General features: G+C 40.3%; 1 protein-coding gene across 6 annotated transcripts in view; it reads left to right on the top strand.

Annotated features, from left to right (window-relative positions):
* Cdk14 (cyclin dependent kinase 14) overlaps window positions 1-17,464 on the top strand; it is a 557,745-nt gene that overhangs the window by 306,095 nt on the left and 234,186 nt on the right. For all 6 annotated transcript variants that reach the window (XM_076566272.1, XM_042272740.2, XM_076566274.1 and 3 more), the window contains one exon: window positions 17,091-17,211. In XM_076566272.1, the coding sequence (XP_076422387.1) occupies window positions 17,091-17,211 (121 nt within the window). The remainder of the gene's footprint in view (window positions 1-17,090; window positions 17,212-17,464) is intronic.

Raw genomic sequence — 17,464 nt, 5'->3', positions numbered from 1 at the left:
TGTTTGAGCACATGAGCTCCCAAAACCAAGGCTTGGGAAAAATGAGGTTTCTGTTTCTTGAGAACCTATGACTCCTGAGGGGTCCACAATCAGATCTCATGGATCACCCCTTCTCCAAGCCACGAGACAGATGTCTCCATCGTACCCCATATTTAAATGAGAATGCAACGAATACCCCAGCATCTGCACTGCTGTGAAATTTTGACTCAGTTGAAAGCACACTCAGGATTTACGTTGGAGAGTCGAGACTAGCTCTCACTGTGTCCCGTTTCTTCAGTTCTCAGGGTTCCGAAAACCTGTAATGAGGAGCTTGAGAAAGCATCTTTGCATTTTCCTGAGGCCAACATCTTTCTCCAGGAAACCACAATGCTTGAGAAACAGCTCTGCCAGAAGCTGCCCTGAGTTTACCCTAAACCTTTTCCTCCCTGGCCAGCAGCAAACTGTAGGTTCCTTTCACAGCCTGCTCCCAAACAGTGAGGAGGGCTGTCCTTTACATTTACACAACAGGAATTAAGTCAGTTTTCCTGGAACAAATAGACCGCTTTGAAGGTAAGGTCAGGTCTCTTTCTTCAGGGAAACTGAACAGCTGGAGGCTTCTAAATGAATGTTTTATAATTCTGCCCATCCGTGTTGTCTAAAAACAACAAAACACAACACTTAGTTAATTAACTATTTTTGAGGCAGCTAAGCCAGGCCTGGAAGAATCAGGGAGGCTGCTAATGCTGCTGCTGAGTCCTTAGCTCACTGAATACATCTGAGTAGTGTGGTTTGTAGCCTGTGAGCCTCCTGACAGGAACACTGATGCCCTTCTTGAACATTCTTTTGACAGACTGGGCATTATGTAAGCTCTGTGTTTTCTAAAGGTCTGCAATTACATTGGAACACAGAAGGTCTAGGTACAGGAGGTCAGAAGTGAGGTAATTACAAGAAATGCCATTGATCCTAGGGGTCTTATACTGTAGGTAAGGAGATAAGCAAAGATTGAATATAGGAACTAAAGCAGTTTTAGTTAATGACTGCTGAGAAAATGAGAGAGAATAAAAGTCTTTAAGGAAAGATTAATTTTTGAGGTTTTGTTTACCTAATCGTGGCTTTTCTCTGGTTATGTTGGGCTTCCTCACTTGTCTGTAAAGGCTGGCTCCCTGCCATTTGGCTACCTGACGCTACATGGTGGACCTCCATGCCAATAACCAGACATGACTTTTGTCCTTCTCTATTCCCTCCTTTAGGCTATTGATGAGATTTGCCTGTCTTGGGAAATTTTTTCTTTATAAAGTCTAGTAAAATTTTTCTCAAGTTTCCATTTGAATCATTCTGAACCTTTTGTTAATTAGACTAAGAATCCCAAAAGGTAACCCTGGTTTCTCTAGTATCATGTGGCAACCATAAAAAGTCTCTCCCAAATTCCAGGAATACGAGAAGTCAAGAGACAGCCTGACCGTGAAGCAACACTATAGGCTACTAAGCTATATGTTCCGTAGGCACTCCTGCTTCCTGTGTATACCCCAACTCTGCCACATAAAGCAGAAATCCCTTCAGAGCCTGCTGTGATGCTGTCTACGTGTCTATGGCATCAATAACTCTTCTAATAAACCTATTACCCCAAACAAAAGCCTGCCTCAGTGTGTCCCTTGAACCTTAAACTGAAATCTTTAATATTTGCGTTTTTTCTTTCTCCACGAAGGGATCTTGAATATTTATGAAATTGGACTTTAGTCACAATAGAGACTTGAACAGTTTTATTTGAAATCTCCATTGTGAAACAGGTGCTGGATGAGATGTGTTGGGTCGTCTTCTCTGTTTGGCAGAATGTATGCTTAAGCTTCTGCAAAGGACCCAGTGTTTCAGACACTCAGGCTGGGTAGCTGCTCCTGCTACATGGGTAAGGCCAATAGTAGACTCCCTGTGCACCAGATACTGTGGCATAACTGCCAGAAGCTGGGGCTGCAAAACAAGCGAGAAGTGGTCCCAACCGATCTTAAGAGGCGGTCTGAGAAATGAGTGACTTGGGTCATCTTGTGCAATCACAGGACCTGAGCCATTCAAAGAACAGTTCTTTGCATGGAGGAGGAGGGGAGGGGAGTCATCAGAGCTTCTAGAGGACTCCTTTTAAATAGTTTTTATGGACAAGTTATGTAGGAGTTGGTCAGTTAAATAAGGCACTGCAGGACATGAGACCATGTTGTGCCACTAAAGTAAAGTAAAGTAGAAAATAGGCAGCTTCATAATTTGCTCAATACGGGCCTAAACACAAAGGCTGCAGGAATCGCGTGGCTTTTTATTCCTCAGAATTTACACTTTTACAATACACTCAGACGATGCATTAAGAGGAATGACTGGGTGTGTGAGAGAGGGTATGCTGTTAATAGTATCTGCCGGGAAGCATTGAGGACTGACTTGGGTCCGCTGCACAATTAAGTGTTTGCAATGCTTCCTCTCGTTGAGTCCTCACGAATGCAGACTGGGTCAGGTGCAGCCATTGTATCAGGATCCTAAAAGGAGATAGAGGGAGACTCAAGCGGGCGATTGGATGGAGAGTTTAATGGAGTGTTTATGAAACTGGGTGGTTAAGGAGGTGAAGCGTTTCCAGGCTAGCAGCAGTACAGTTTTTCCACGTGTCTGCCATGGGTGTGGGGTTACAGCAGAGAGTGGTGGTGGAGCCCCCTGAGCACCATGGCTGCTGCATCCTGTCCGTCCAGGAAAGAGGAAGGGAAGTAAGCAAAGGAGCCTTGGTTTTCTCCTTCCCTCTCACTTTGGTCAGTGTATCTCCCTTGGCCAAACCCGACTTGAAACCAGGGGTCTCCATTGGAGATCCTTCAGTACAGCCTCTGGGGAGCATAGACTAGGGTGAGGAAGCTTACAGAAAGCACGTGGGGTAGGTGGATATCCAGGAGAGCTGCCATATGCATTTTCTCCATGACATGTCAGAGGAGCCAATAAGCTGCGTTTGACCACAAAGAGCATTGATAGCAGTGGTCTCATGAAGTGGATTCAGAGAAGCTGAAACGCACACCATAGAGCTGCTGCTTTGTCTATGGAAGGAAAGGAGAATGCGCCTCGTGACTGACAGACCAACCAGGAGCTCTTAAGGCTCAGAACTGAAAAGTAAGGGGTGGAGTGGCATGTGGACAGAAAGAAGGGGATGGATTGGGGACAGTGGATGCAGATGGGGCCTCAGTGATAATGTTGAGGAAGACACAGGGCTATTTACATCCCATCCAGGATGAAGACTGTGGATTCTTCTCCGCAGTGGTGGTGAGACCTGTATATTTATGTAGTTTTTAAAATATTTCCCCAATTCTTAGTTTTACAGATTTGAAGTTGTGACTATTTTTTTCTGTATTAGCAACATCCAATCCTACTTTCAGGATAACCAGGATTGTCAAAATAAAGTAAACCTGTATTTCTCTTAGTAGAGGTTTTCTTGTAGTTATTCTAAAATCTTGTGTTGAGTGCAGTGTTGGGACACCAATGTATGATTTGACCTCTCCTCAAAAAGTATGGTATGGAAAAGCAAAACCAGTGGGTCTCTGTGAGTTCAAGGCCAGCCTGGTCTACACAGACAGTTCCAGGACAGCCAGGGCTGTCACAAAGGTTGGGGAGCACCAATAAAATTAAAAAGTACTATACTCATTCATGTGCACGAACTTTTCCCCCTTAAATTGCCACAATAGTTGCCTTATTAATTTGCAAGTAGTTTAGATGGACGTTTACTGTTGCAAAAACATCTTAGTTCATTTAAAGATTATTGGCTGTTTACATCTCATATAATAATTACAAAGTTTAGTCAAAGTATGTCAAAGAACGTTTACTTTCCATGCTGTTGATTCTATCTTCTTTTGATTGGCATTCACCCCCAGGTTCAAAGTGTCTACAAATAATCCTATAAGACAAACAAGACCCACTGTTCTCCTGGAAGGATCAGGGGCTCAGGTTATTGCTTAGTATGTGTGAGGCCCTGGGGTAAACCAACTCCTGGTAGGGATTTATGTGAACACATGTGTGCTTGTGTGTGTGTGTGTGTGTGTGTGTGTGTTGTGTTTTCTGATTCTAGCAAATCAATACTCTCCAAAGCCTTCACAGCTATGACACAAGCCAGCAGACAAAGCAGGTAATAACCACGCACATCTGACAGTCTGGCTTAAAGGTTCATGAGCATTTCCCAAGAGAAATCCCTTGGTCAGTTTCTTTCCTTGAGGGTGTTTTGTGATTGCTCTGCAGCTGTCTGGGCAATTCAGACATGTGCTCTAGTCTGTTCAGATTTGGGGGGGGGGGGAAGGGCCAGGGTCTCACTGTGCTTGCTCCTTCTTCCTCCTTTGCCTTCCTTACCCCGGACTCCTTTCTTCTTTCCTTCACCAGAAAATCCTATCAGACCACACACATAGAGACCGTGCACAGGTTCCCAAGCTTCTGGCTTCATGGGAAGAAGGTCACACGGGGCCTTCGAAGCCTGGCATGGCCACCTTGTCACCCAAAGCTCATTATTTTCTCAGGGTATTAATTTTTTTCATAATTGGGACACTAATAATCTCACTAAATTTTTAACTTTTAATTATTTCTTTTTTTGAGATTATATTGATCATCCCCCTGCCCTTTTTCCATCTCAATCCTCCTATGTACCTTTCCCCATACTCCTTCAAATTCATGTCCTCTTTTTCTGTTACTTTTTGTTACATACATACATACATACATACATACATACATACATACACATATATTCACATGTATTCCAAAATACATAAATACAACCTGCTCAGTTTGTATATTGTTCCTTGTGTGTATGTTTCCAGGTATTTGATATTGGATAACAATCAGCGTGCTTTGCCCTATAGAGGACTATTTCTCCTACTCCCAGCATTCCTTAGCTTTTTGTAGTTCTTTATGTAGGGTTGAGGTCCTATGGACTTACCGCTGTTCATTTTAGCATGTCTGTATTTGATATCCTTATTCAGCTTGTGTTTAGGCAGCCAATCATTGTGGTGAGACTTTATGGGTGTAGCCTCGGATGTTCCTAAGTGATACAATCTCATAGAAAGCTCCCCGGTGCTCTGATTCATACAATCTTTCTGTCCCTTCCGCTGCAGTAAGTGCAGGAGTGTGCTGTAGCTGTGGATTGAGCCTGAACCCCACACGTCTGCAGTTTTATTGGTTGTGGTTTTCTGTAATGGTCGGTCTGTGCAGCTTCCTTGATGAGCCTTTAGGCCTACACTCATCTGTGTGCATAAGGACAAGGATCTAGAATGTAGTCTCAGAGTATGCCGGTTTAGTCAAGTGCCTCCATAGGGGTTCTCCTCTGAGATCTGTGACGTCACTAGCCTGGGCAGACTGGGCTGACCAGTACCAGGCATGATGTCTCTCTTGTTGAGTGAGTCTTAAGTCCAGTTAGAAGCTGTTTATTACTTTCAGAGTGTGCATGCCACTACTGTACCTTAGGGTTATTACACTGTGCTGGTCACTTTTTTATTACAACCATTAAAAAATATAATGCATTCAAACTCCTAAGAATACCCACACAATTATACATAATTGTTGTATAAATTTTTAGCTGTTCTGCTTGTATAGTATAGACACTAACATATTCAGTGACTTTTATAATTTGAATTATCTATGATAAGGGCCAGTAAGAACTTTGTCATGATTGGAATGTATCCCTCAAGAGCTAAAACCTTTGGTTTTAATCCTCACGTTTCTGTTAGTGTTAGGACCTGGTACTACCTGAAGGTAATTAGGACTAGATGAGGTCATGAGGGTTCAGCCTCCATGATGCTTTAGCATCTTCTTAAGAGGAAGAAACAGGAACCAAAATTACATATTTTCTCTGTTTTGTTGTGTGATGCTCTTTGGTCTGTTGTGATTCACAAAGCCCTTACTAGATGCCTAGCTAATTCTAGCATCGTATTCTTTTCTTTTAATTTCTCTTTCATACATTACATCCCAACCATGGTTCTTCCCCTAACCTCTGTTAAGGTCCAAGAGAAGCCACCAAGAAAGAACATCAGTCACGTATGCAATCAACAAGAGCATTTATGATTTCCAACATGTTGGGGTGACAAATAGCAACCCCAAAGAAAGGTCACAAGGTCCTTTTAAGCTTAGGGGAATTCCAGGGAGGAGGGATTAATCTGGTGCTGATTGGTGGAAGAAAGACTAGTCTGGGGGCTGATTGGTGGTAGGCTCTAGTGGTTAGGGACCTTCTAGCTGCAGGGTAGGAAAAGCTATCTTTAGCTAGCAGAAGGCTGTGGGTCTCCTGCTGAGCCAGCAGAAGGCTGTGGGGTGCCTGCTGATTGGTTGTCCCTGAGTTGTGGTCTTCCAGAGAACTGCTTGCTCAGCTCCAGCCAGTTCCAGTAAACCGAAACCAAGGCTCAGTCCCTAGCAGGGCTGTTAGAAACCTATCATGGTTCTGGTCTGGCTCCCTGGCCCTTTCCTCCTCCCCTTCAGTCTATCGCCCTACCTTCCTTCTTCCCCTGTCCCATAGATCTACCCCCACTCTGCCTCCCCTTTAAAAAGAGCAGGCCTCCTAGGAACATCCATGAAACAGGGCAAAACAAGCTGCAGTAAGACCAGGTATGTACTATCCTATCAAGAATGGATGAGGCAACCCAGTAGGAGGATCTGGCAAGTAGGCAAGAGTTGGAGACAGTCCCTTTTTGCAGTATTACTAATCCCACAAGCACACCAAGCTATTCAGCCATAGCATATATGCAGAGGACCAAGGTCAGACCCCTACAGGCTCCCTGATTATCTGTGATCTTTGATGAGTGCTGGTTAGTTGATTCTGTGGGCCATACATAACCTTATGGTGCCCCTGATTCCTCTGGTTTCTCCAATCCTTCCTCCCCCTCCACTGTAGGGCTCCCCGAGCGCCACCTAATGTTTGGCTGTGGGACTTGGCATCTGCTCCTGTTAGTCCAGCATCATACTCATGAACTCCTCAGCCATCAAACTACTATTCTTTGTAAATTACTAAGTCACAGGTATGTTGTTATTATAACTGAAAACAAGAACATTGTTTTCCTCTGCTTTAAAAAGAAAGCACTTTAGGAAATAAGTAAAAATGATTCTCTCATAAATTTGTCTTAATCTTTTACTTCTTTTAAATGCTAAAAATCAATATATTAATAACTACATATAACATTTCATGTAAGATAGATAGATAGATTGTAAATAGATGTTTCCCTGGTGTGAAAATCATGCCTTTGGCATAAAATTATATCTTTTTAAACCTTATAGTTATAATTATTTCAATAAATATCTTTTTAAAATTTTCCCCTTTTATTAAAAATATATTATTTTCTCATACTACGTATCCTGATTACAGTTTCCCCTCCCTCTGCTCCTCCCAGTTCCTCCTCACTTCCCCTCCCATCCAGATTCATTCTCTTTCCATCTCTCATTAGAAAAAACAGGCATCTAAGAGATAACAACAAAATATAACAAAATAAAATGCAGCAAGATAAAACAAAAACCGTCACATCAAAGTTGGACAAGGCAAACCAACAGAAGGAAAAGAGCCCAAGAGAAGGCACAAGAATCACCAGTTCAACTTCTCTGTGTTCAATGAGTTGTGTGGGTGTTGTCTTCATCATTGGGGTCTTGCTGTCATTTGCGGAGAGCAGCCTATTGTCTTTGCCAACAGCCTGAGTTGTTGGAGGATTTCCATTGCATCTCTTTGTCCAACAATTCAATTGGATGTAATCCAGTCTCAGAACTGGATGCCTCATTTGGTGCCAAGAGATGGCCAGTTGGGACTCTGTCTCTTTCATTATTTGGAGATTTCATTAGGATCACCTTTATATATTTTAGGAAGTTTCCACTACACTAGGTTTCCATACCACCCCTCAAATGTCCCTCAGTTCTAGCTACCTCTCTCTCCATTCCTTCCCTCAACTTCATATCTCCTCCCCCTCTACACCTGATCCTCCCACTCCAGTCCCCCTGTACTCAGCTCATCCATGAAATCTGTTAAATTCACCATCCCCTAAAGAGATCCATGTGTCACCCCTAGTCCCTTCCACTATACCTAATCTCTGTGGGTCTATAGATTGTAGCGTGGTTATCATTTAATAGCTAATATCTACATATACATGAATACATACCATGTTTATCTTTCTGAATCTCAGTTACATCACTCAGGATGTTATTTTCTAGTTCCATCCATTTGCCTGCAAACCTCATGATGTCATCTTTTTTAAACAGCTGAGTAATTCTTCACTGTGTAAAGGTACCACAATTTTTATTGTTTTTTTTTTAATCTGTTCTTTATCTGTTCTTCTGTTTAGGGCCATCTAGGTTGTTTCCAGGTTCTGGCTGTTGTGACTAGAGCATTGTGAATATGATTGAGCAAGTGTCCTTTGGATATATGTTAGAGTAGTATACCTGGATCTTGAAGTAGATCGATTTCCACCTTTCAGAGAAACACTGTACAGTTTGCACTACCAGCAATGGATGAGTGTCCCCTTTGCTCCACATCCTCACTAGCATAAGCTGTGACTTGTTTATTGATCTTAGCCATTCTCATGGGTATAAGATGAAATCTTGAAGTTGTTTTGATTTGCATTTCCCTAATGACTAAGTGTGGTGATTTGAAAGTAAATAGCCCCCATAGGGAGTGGCACTATTAGGAGGTGTGGCCTTTTTGAAGTAGGTGTAGCCTTGCTGGAAGAAGTGTGTCATGGTAGGGGTGGGATTTGAGGTCTCTTTTGCTCAAGCTTTTCTCAGTGTGACAGTCTACTCCCTGTTGCCTGCATATCAACATGCAGAAGCTCCTTCTCGGGCACCCTGTCTACGTGCATGCCGCCATGCTCCCTGACATGCTGATAACGGACTAAACATCTGAAACTGTAAACTGCCACCTCAATTAAATATTTTCCTTTATAAAAATTGTTATGGTCATGGCGTCTCTTCACCGCAATAGAAATCCTAACTAAGACACTAAGTATGTTGAATATTTGAGATTACTCTTTTATAAATTCTCTATTTAGAGCTGCACTTCATTTTTAATTGGATAATTTTTTTTTTATATCTAGTTTCTTGAGTTATTCCCCACTTTCTCTTCTATCAGGTTCAATGCGTTTGGTTTTATGTTGAGGTCTTTGATCCATTTGGAGTTGAGTTTTATATGGGAGGATAAGTATGAATCTATTTGGATTCTTCTACAAGCAGACATCCAGTTTGGCCAGCACCATTAGTTGAAGATTCTGACTTTTTCCAGTGTGTATTTCTGGCTTCTTTATCAGAAATCATGTGTCCATCGATGTGTGGATTTATGACTCCAATTCCCTTGATCAACGTGTTTGCTTTTATGCCAGCACCATGTTATTTTTATTACTTAGTTTTCTAGTTCAACTTGAAATTGGGAGTGGTGTAACCTCCAGAAGTTTTTATTGTTCAGGATTGTTTAGCTATCCTGGGTTTTGGGTTTTTTCCCCCCATATGAAGCTGAGAATTGTCTTTTCAAGTTCTATAAAGAATTGTGTTGGAATGTTGATGGTGATTGCATTGAATCTATATATTAATTTTGGTAGGATGGTGATTTTTTTTACTATGTTAAATCCCATGAGCATAAGAGATCATTCCATCTTCTAATATATTTTTCAATTTATTTTTTCAAAGACTTAAAGTTTTTATTATACAAATCTTTCACTTGCTTGGCTAGAGTTACCCCCAACTATTTTATTATATTTGGGGCTATTGTGAAAAGTGGTGTAGTTTCCTTGATTTTTTTCTCAGTTTGTATATAGCAGGCTTCTGATTTTTGTGAATTAATTTTATAACCAGATACTTTGCTCAAAGTGTTTGTTTGTAGGATTTCCTGGTGAATGTTTTAGGGTCACTTTTGTATATTACCATATCATCTTTAAGTGAAGATTCTTTGACTTCTTCCTTTCTGATCTGTATTCCCACTTTTTTTACCTTATAACTGTAATTATTTCAATATATATATATTGTTTTTTTGAGACAGGGTTTCCCTGTGTAGCTTTGCGCCTTTCCTGGAACTCACTTGATAGCCCAGGCTGGCCTCGAACTCACAGGGATTCGCCTGGCTCTGCCTCCTGAGTGCTGGGATTAAAGGCGTGCACCACTACTGCCCGGCCGATAAATATCTTTTAAAACGTGTGTGTGTGTGTGTGTGTGTGTGTGTGAGAGAGAGAGAGAGAGAGAGAGAGAGAGAGAGAGAGAGAGAGAGAGAGAGAGAGAGAGAGAGAGCATGAATGTGTGTATGTGCATGCACACTAAAGTAGTACATGTGTCAAAGTTGTTTTTTCATCATGTGATTCTGGGAATCAAACTCAGGTCATCATTCCTGTAAGCAAGTGCTCTTAGCAGGTGAGCCATCCCTTCTTGTTAATAAATATCCTTTGTTCAATATACTCAAATGCATATGCAATGATGTTCCAGGTAATATTATTAATTAATACTCTTTATAAGCCAATGCCTCAAAAGTTGTGAGTAATATGTTGTAGCACAAATCTTAAGAGGTCCTAATAATAAAAACAAACCTGGAGCTAGGTATTGGGGTATTGAGGTGAATGATGAAAGATCAGAGAAACAGAACAAGCCACATCCAACCTCACCTTGCCAGTTAATTACTCAGCTGATCTTGTTTCCTGAGACTGAAAGTCTCTGAGTCCTCACCCAAATGGATCTCAGCTGAACTGCTGCTGAAAGCCTAACGTATACTTTATATACCTTTCTGCTTTCTGCTATCACTCCTTGGGATTAAAGGCACGTGTCACCATGCCTGGCTATTTCCAGTGTGACTTTGAAGTCACAGAGATCCAGACAGATCTGTGCCTCCTGAATGCTAGGATTAAAGGCGCGTGATACCACTGCCTAAACCTATGTTTAATATAGTGGCTATTCTGTTCTCTGACCCCCAGATAAGTTTATTGGGGTGCACAATATATCAACCACACTATGTCTTAATTTAAAACTTAGATTTTTAAGACAAGCTTTGTGTTTTTTACATTTAATTTAAAAATGGTAATGAGTGTAGATCAAATCAGATGGTAGGGTACGATCTAGTTCATGAGGCCCTGGGTTTGACATACAACATCCAATAAGCCAATTCTACATGTGTAACTCCAGCACTCAGAAATTAAAGTTCAGCCTCAGCTACATACCAAGTTCATGTCCAGTCTAAAATCTTATCTTAAAAAAAAAAAAAAACTAACAATAATAAAAGTTGGTATCAAGCCAGTGTGGACATGGCAATCCATCAGAATTGCCAATCTGCTCAGGTCAAGGCATTCATTTGCTGTGTGGTGCTGTCATCTGGAATTAGAATAATACATCGAGTTTCATGAACTGAGAAGCAGAAACTAGAAACATAAGCCAGTGAGCTGTGAAATGGTGGCATATTAACTCATGCCCCGTTGAAAATGCTTCTACACCCTCTGCTCATGCAGATGGGACAGGATCAGTGATGCAGAACTGCTTAGGTGAAAGCTTTGGAGGAACTGGGGTGTATATGATTTTTATACATCTAATGAAGATTTTTTTAGGATTAAATCTGTAGGATTACTGAAATTGATTACTTGATGAGCACTAAAATTAGTCTGTCCCAAGTATCAGGAGACCTTTCTTACCCAGAATGTCAGATTCTAAGTAAAGTTGTTTTCTGGGTCACAGAGCATCTGCCAGCTACTCTTAGCTGTTTAGTACAAATGCAGCCATCTCACATGTGAATAACTGGATCTAGCTGCTTTCCAAAAGAATTTATTTAGAATGGCAGGTGCCCATCTATTAGTCCAATTTATGGACCCTAGACTTCCAACCCCTCATTTTAAAAACAAAAAACAAGCCAAAAAACAAACAAACAAACAGACAAACAAAACAAAAACAAAAAACAGAAAAAGGCTGGAGAGCCCTAGGAACCTGTGCAGATGTAACTACCTGGGTAATTCTGGAACCAATATCAGGTGATTTGCTGATATTTGGCATGTCCGCTGAAGCTTCATTTAATACACAGGCTAATCCACAACAAGGAGTTTGTCAAACGGTATTTAGCCCAATCATTCTAAGTGGCCTGACTATATGTATTAATTTCATTTCAATAAACATCTCTCAGAGAAGCATGTATTTTTATTTTCTATACAAGAGTAAAAATTTAAAAGTCCTGTATATAAAACTCAATGACATGAGCATTTTCTTTTTCTTTGGAAATTGTCCTAGTTTGCTTCCTATAGCTCGGTAAAATACCATGACCAAAGCAACTTCAGAAGGAAAGGGTTTATTTTATCGTATAGTGTCAGGTAACAATCCATCACTGAAGGAAGACCAGGCAAGAAGCCAAGCAGGGCAGGGACCTGGAGGCAGGATCCAAAGCAGAGACCATGGAGGAAGACTGCTTACTGACTTGGTCCCCATGACTTGCACAACCTACTTTTCTTATACAGCCTGGGCCACCTGACCAGAGGTGTATGGGAGCCCGCTCCCACATTTTGAAGGTTCTTAGGTGGAGAGAAAGGAATTAAGAAATAATAGATAGAAAGAGAGACCTAGCTGACAAGAAGAAAAACAGAAACACAGGATAACTTTAAGAGGTCCTGGATCAATACCCAATAGCCACTTTGTTTATTCAAAGGGTTTTTTGTTTGTTTGTTTGTTTGTTTGTTTGTTAACAATGCCAAGGTGCAGGGCAAAAGACCTCCCCCTAGCAAGATCAAATATACCATATGGCCAAGTGTAGATAGATCCTTTCAAATACCTAGTAAACAAGCCCATGGTCAAATCATCCCATTATGCAGCCCTGCTGGGTAAAGCAAGCTCAAATTCTCAGACCCTGAGTAATTTCTCACTCAGAAGCCTCTGTGATCTCCCACAGTGGTGTCCTTGAATCAATCCATTATCAGGTCAAAGCTCTCATGAACCAAACTCTTCCTAAAAGCTTTGCCTCTATGCATTGCATTACACACCCAGTATTTAATGCATGAATTTCTAAATTAGACGATACCGATTTAAATATATAGCCCATACAAAACCAGTATAAGACGAATATGATAAGGTCTCAGAGGCATGTCATGTCATTCCTGGTTAACTATTCTTTAGGCGAGAAGTAAAGGAAGAAATTTAAAATAAGGAAAATGATCAGCAGGGTGTAACTCACTAGGGAGAACAATCAAAGGAAGAGCTGGAGAATGTCCATTGTTTGGTGTTGAAGGCCTTACTTGTCTAGACAAATGTTGAGAATATAGTCCTGGGATTTTGTCTTTGTCCCTGCTGGAGGATGGGACCAAACTCAAGGTGGCAGCAGATATTATCTATGAGTTACCTATGTTATAGACATGGGGAAAGGAATTCTTTCATTGGAAAAATGTAAGCTACAAAACTTCTTTGCTTCTGGAAATCTAAGATTCTATCCAGGAATAGTGGTAGCCCAACTCTGAAATGTCTGTCAGCAGTAGTTGTTAACAGCAGGACTCTCCTCCCAGGTCTGCCCTCATTAGAAGTGGCGACACTAAAGCTGTGTACATCCAGTTGTTAGGAAAGCCCTTCTAGGAGCCCATGGGCACCTGGACCCTCTAGGTGCACAAACTTAGCCATGATGCACCATGCAAACAAGCTGCCCTCATCTGGTGTGCGCCTCACTTTTCTTTTCCACTTTCAATTCAGACTGAACATTAATATCAGAAGTTTTGATAATCACCCATGAACTTCATGTTTTTTAAAAGGTAGTGTAGCTCTCTTCCTGTAGTGTAACCATAGCAACTGACAGGAACAGAGAGAGAAAGCTTTCACACATGCTGTGCTAATTAATCCTGTCCTACAGTTTCCCTTCAGCTGGAAGATGCAGTTTAATAAATTTTGCATGAGTAAGCAGGTTTTGATTTGTGAACTTTACAAAAACATAGTGTTGTCTTTACCAAAAAGATTGGGAAATGGCACTAGAAAATCACATTTCAAGGTATTCTTTTAAAAAAACCATGGTTTAAGTAATTTGGTCTTTTCTGGAAAAACATATGGTTTTCTTTTCTTATTAAATGAATATAAATATCCTTAGAGTGAACACTTTTGTTCATTGATGTATGGTACACCTTCAAAACTAACAGCTTTTAACTGACCATATCCCCTCAAGAGATGGAGAAAACTGTATTCTGAAATTAAAGATCCTTATTTCCTATATGACATATCTATGTGCAAACTCTCTTAAAAAATAACCTTTTTAAAAAACTTGGAAAACTCATCCTCGTTGCTCTTTTGGGAAGTATTGTAGCCCAGCTGATTGAAGTTGTGGCTCTCTTTGACCTAAGTATGTGAGACCCAAGAAAATAGTGTAGACTAGGAACTTCTATTTGTATTTTCCACAAATACTTAACCAACTTAATAGCTCACATTTGGTCTGCAATCACATGTAATAGTTGATTTCACATGTAATCATATTTAGGGCATTCTAAAGTTTCTTTTTTTTTCAACTTAGACCATCACTTTCTATTTAATAACTAGCCTGATTGTCTAAACTGTCAAAGAAAATCTCACGTTTTTCCATTTTCCTATCTCAGTTTCAGCTGTCTGACAATAAGGCCTCAGGAAAAGCTGGAGGATCTAGCTTGTATGCTCTGGCATCCCATTTGACTTGACAGCCACATATGGGATGAGTCAGAACCTATTTCCAGACCTGTCCTTGGCTCGTTGGTTTCTATATGGAAATGTAGTTGTGTGGGGAGCAGACCTTTGATGAGATTGCCAATTTCTGCAGACACTTTCCCTGACTTATTGTCAGATTAATAATACAGTTTTGTCAGAATTGAGAAAGGATTAAACCTTGCCGAATAAAGAACATGCTACATGGAATCTGTGGTTGAACACAGTTCTATTTGTATGTAGAACATTAGGTGTAGTAATGAGTATTTTTGTATATTTTTATATCTATACATTTTTGTATGGGATATATGTGAGCATTAATGAATTCTGTATGTCATCACTTTATTTTAAAAACTACACTGTAGAAAAATGACTATAATGATAATTGAATTAATTATCAACTTTTTGTCTTACCAGCTACCCTATTAATTACAAAATTTACATATAACCCAGAAGATTAACAGCTATGGCTAAAAAAACAGGAAGAAGTGATGTTCTTAAACATCTCTGATAATTTTAATATATCATTGAAATGAACATGCTTAAAAGTAGGTCCACAACAAAACTTTGCATTATATTATATCAAGTGTAATACTGATAAGCAATCCTTCATACTTGTGGTGTAGATTTGTTTCATAACTGTGAAAAAGTGCCAGAGGTGTTAGTGAAGGAATGGTTTCTTTTTGCTCATGGTCCCAGAAGTTTTAGTCAACAATGGGCTGGTGCTGTTGGTTTTGGACATATGTTGAGACAGAATATCACAGTAAAAAAAGCCCATGTTGGAACGAAGCTGCTCACCTTGTAGCTGTCAGGGAGCAAGTAGAGAAAGATTGTCACCCTGACATCTCCTTCAAGAGCATGACCCATTGAACCAACTTCCTTCCACCAGGCCTCATCTCCTGGAAAGTTCCATCAACTCCCAGTACCACTGTGAGCCACTGAATGGGTCTCTAACAAATGGGCCTTGAGGGTGCATTTCAGATCTAAAATATTGCATTAACCATCAATGACATAGCCAGATAATGGCCTGATATGACTTGTTTTACTTTCAAAGCAACATTGTGAGATGTATGACTTTTTAAAGAAGTAGAAGGGTGGGGGGAGATGGCTCAGTGGTTTAGAATGCTTGCTGCTCCTGCAGAAGACCTGAGTTCAGTTCTCAACACCAAATCAGGCAGATCACAACTACCTGTAACTCTACCCCAGGGAATTCAATGCCTTCTTCAGGCCTCCACAGGCACTCACATGCAGGTCAACATAGCACATGCATGTATGTATATATGTATGTGCACACACACACACAATTAAAAATAAAAATAAATCTTTTAAAAAAGGGAATAGACTGGGGACATAGCGTTGATAGTATGCTTCCTTAACATGTTTGGGGTGGGTATGTTCAATCCTTACAATCCAATGTAAATGCAATTAAACAGTTTTCAAAAAAGAATTAGTCATCACATACAAACTGGGGGAAAACACTCAGAAAAACTTACTAAATTATGAAAGGGACAGGGCTTGATGGATGAATCAGTATGTCAGTATGCAGTAAGAGCATATGCTAACATCCTGCACCGCAGAGGACCATGGCTGCCTTCCAGTGTCCACACCAGGCAGCTCACAGACACCTGTAACTCCTGCTCCAGATTTGATCCCCTCTTCTGGCCTCTGTGGGCTGCAACACTCATGTGCATATACCACCATACACATAAGTAAAAGCAAAATAAATCTTTTTAAAGATGGATAATCACACATTCCAGAGGTAAACTATGGAGGACATACATGAATACATGTTTTATTTTGCTGTCTGTGTGTGAATATTTTTGATTTCTAGGTCAAATTGCATATTTTCAATTAATTTTGCCACTTTTTCCCCATTGCAGTTGATGTCAACTTTCATCATCTATCTGTTCCAGTTTGCTTATCACTTTATAATTATATAGCTCATGAGTTTTTAGATATACCTCCCCAGTGTGTGTCCACTTATGAGTCTTTGAGAAACACTCACCATAAGAATTTTTTTTAGCAACTTATTGAGAAAAGTATTGCAATTTCTTCTTACAGATTCAATAGATGTGTAAACATTGGTAGCACTGATCATTTGTAGAGCTGGGAGACGTTAGCTTTCTTAATATATCTTTTCTGCAAGTTATTTGCCTAAAGAACCCTTACTGATACAACTTATAAGTTTGGAACTCTCAGAACTAAGTTCTGCTAAACAGATGAAGTAGCCAGGAGATTCTAAAGTAGTTCTGATTTTATTTAGCGATATTTATCAGATCTATAGCACAAATGCTTTATTTTCAATATGCATTATTTTATAATTTCTAACATGTTTAAAAACATAAAGACTACATATGTTCTCCTCAAACTTTGTGTTAACCTGACATTGTATTCATGAATCTGAATTACATTAGTGCTGTTTAACCTTTTAAAATGGAACATTTGAATTTAAAGCATGTGTTCTTTTCATTCCCAATTAACCTCCTTATGTTTTCCATAACCTACAGGTCTTGCAAGAGCAAAATCCGTCCCTAGCCACACATACTCCAATGAAGTGGTTACCTTGTGGTACAGACCTCCGGATGTTCTCCTGGGCTCTACAGAGTATTCCACCTGCCTTGACATGTGGTGAGAAATGAACACTTCAGCTAATCTGTGTGCCATGCTTGGTCTGGGCCAAACCTAGACAAACGTCTAACAGTTTGGAGGGAGATCAGTTGTGCAGGAGTGTTGCCTGTGTGTGGCAGTACTGTTGCCTCTTAAAACCTGGTTGGGAGTGGTAACTCATCAGAGTCTGCTCCAGATGGAACCTTCTAAGCATTCTTGATGAACAAGGTCAAGGGTTTTTTTTTTCCTGGTTTTTGGTTTTTCTTCATCAGTA

This window comes from Peromyscus maniculatus, chromosome 3 (assembly GCF_049852395.1).
Source record: "Peromyscus maniculatus bairdii isolate BWxNUB_F1_BW_parent chromosome 3, HU_Pman_BW_mat_3.1, whole genome shotgun sequence".
Taxonomy (NCBI): Eukaryota; Metazoa; Chordata; class Mammalia; order Rodentia; family Cricetidae; genus Peromyscus; species Peromyscus maniculatus.
The sequence above is the reverse complement of the archived record's forward strand: the minus strand, read 5'-3'. Positions and strand labels throughout refer to the sequence as shown.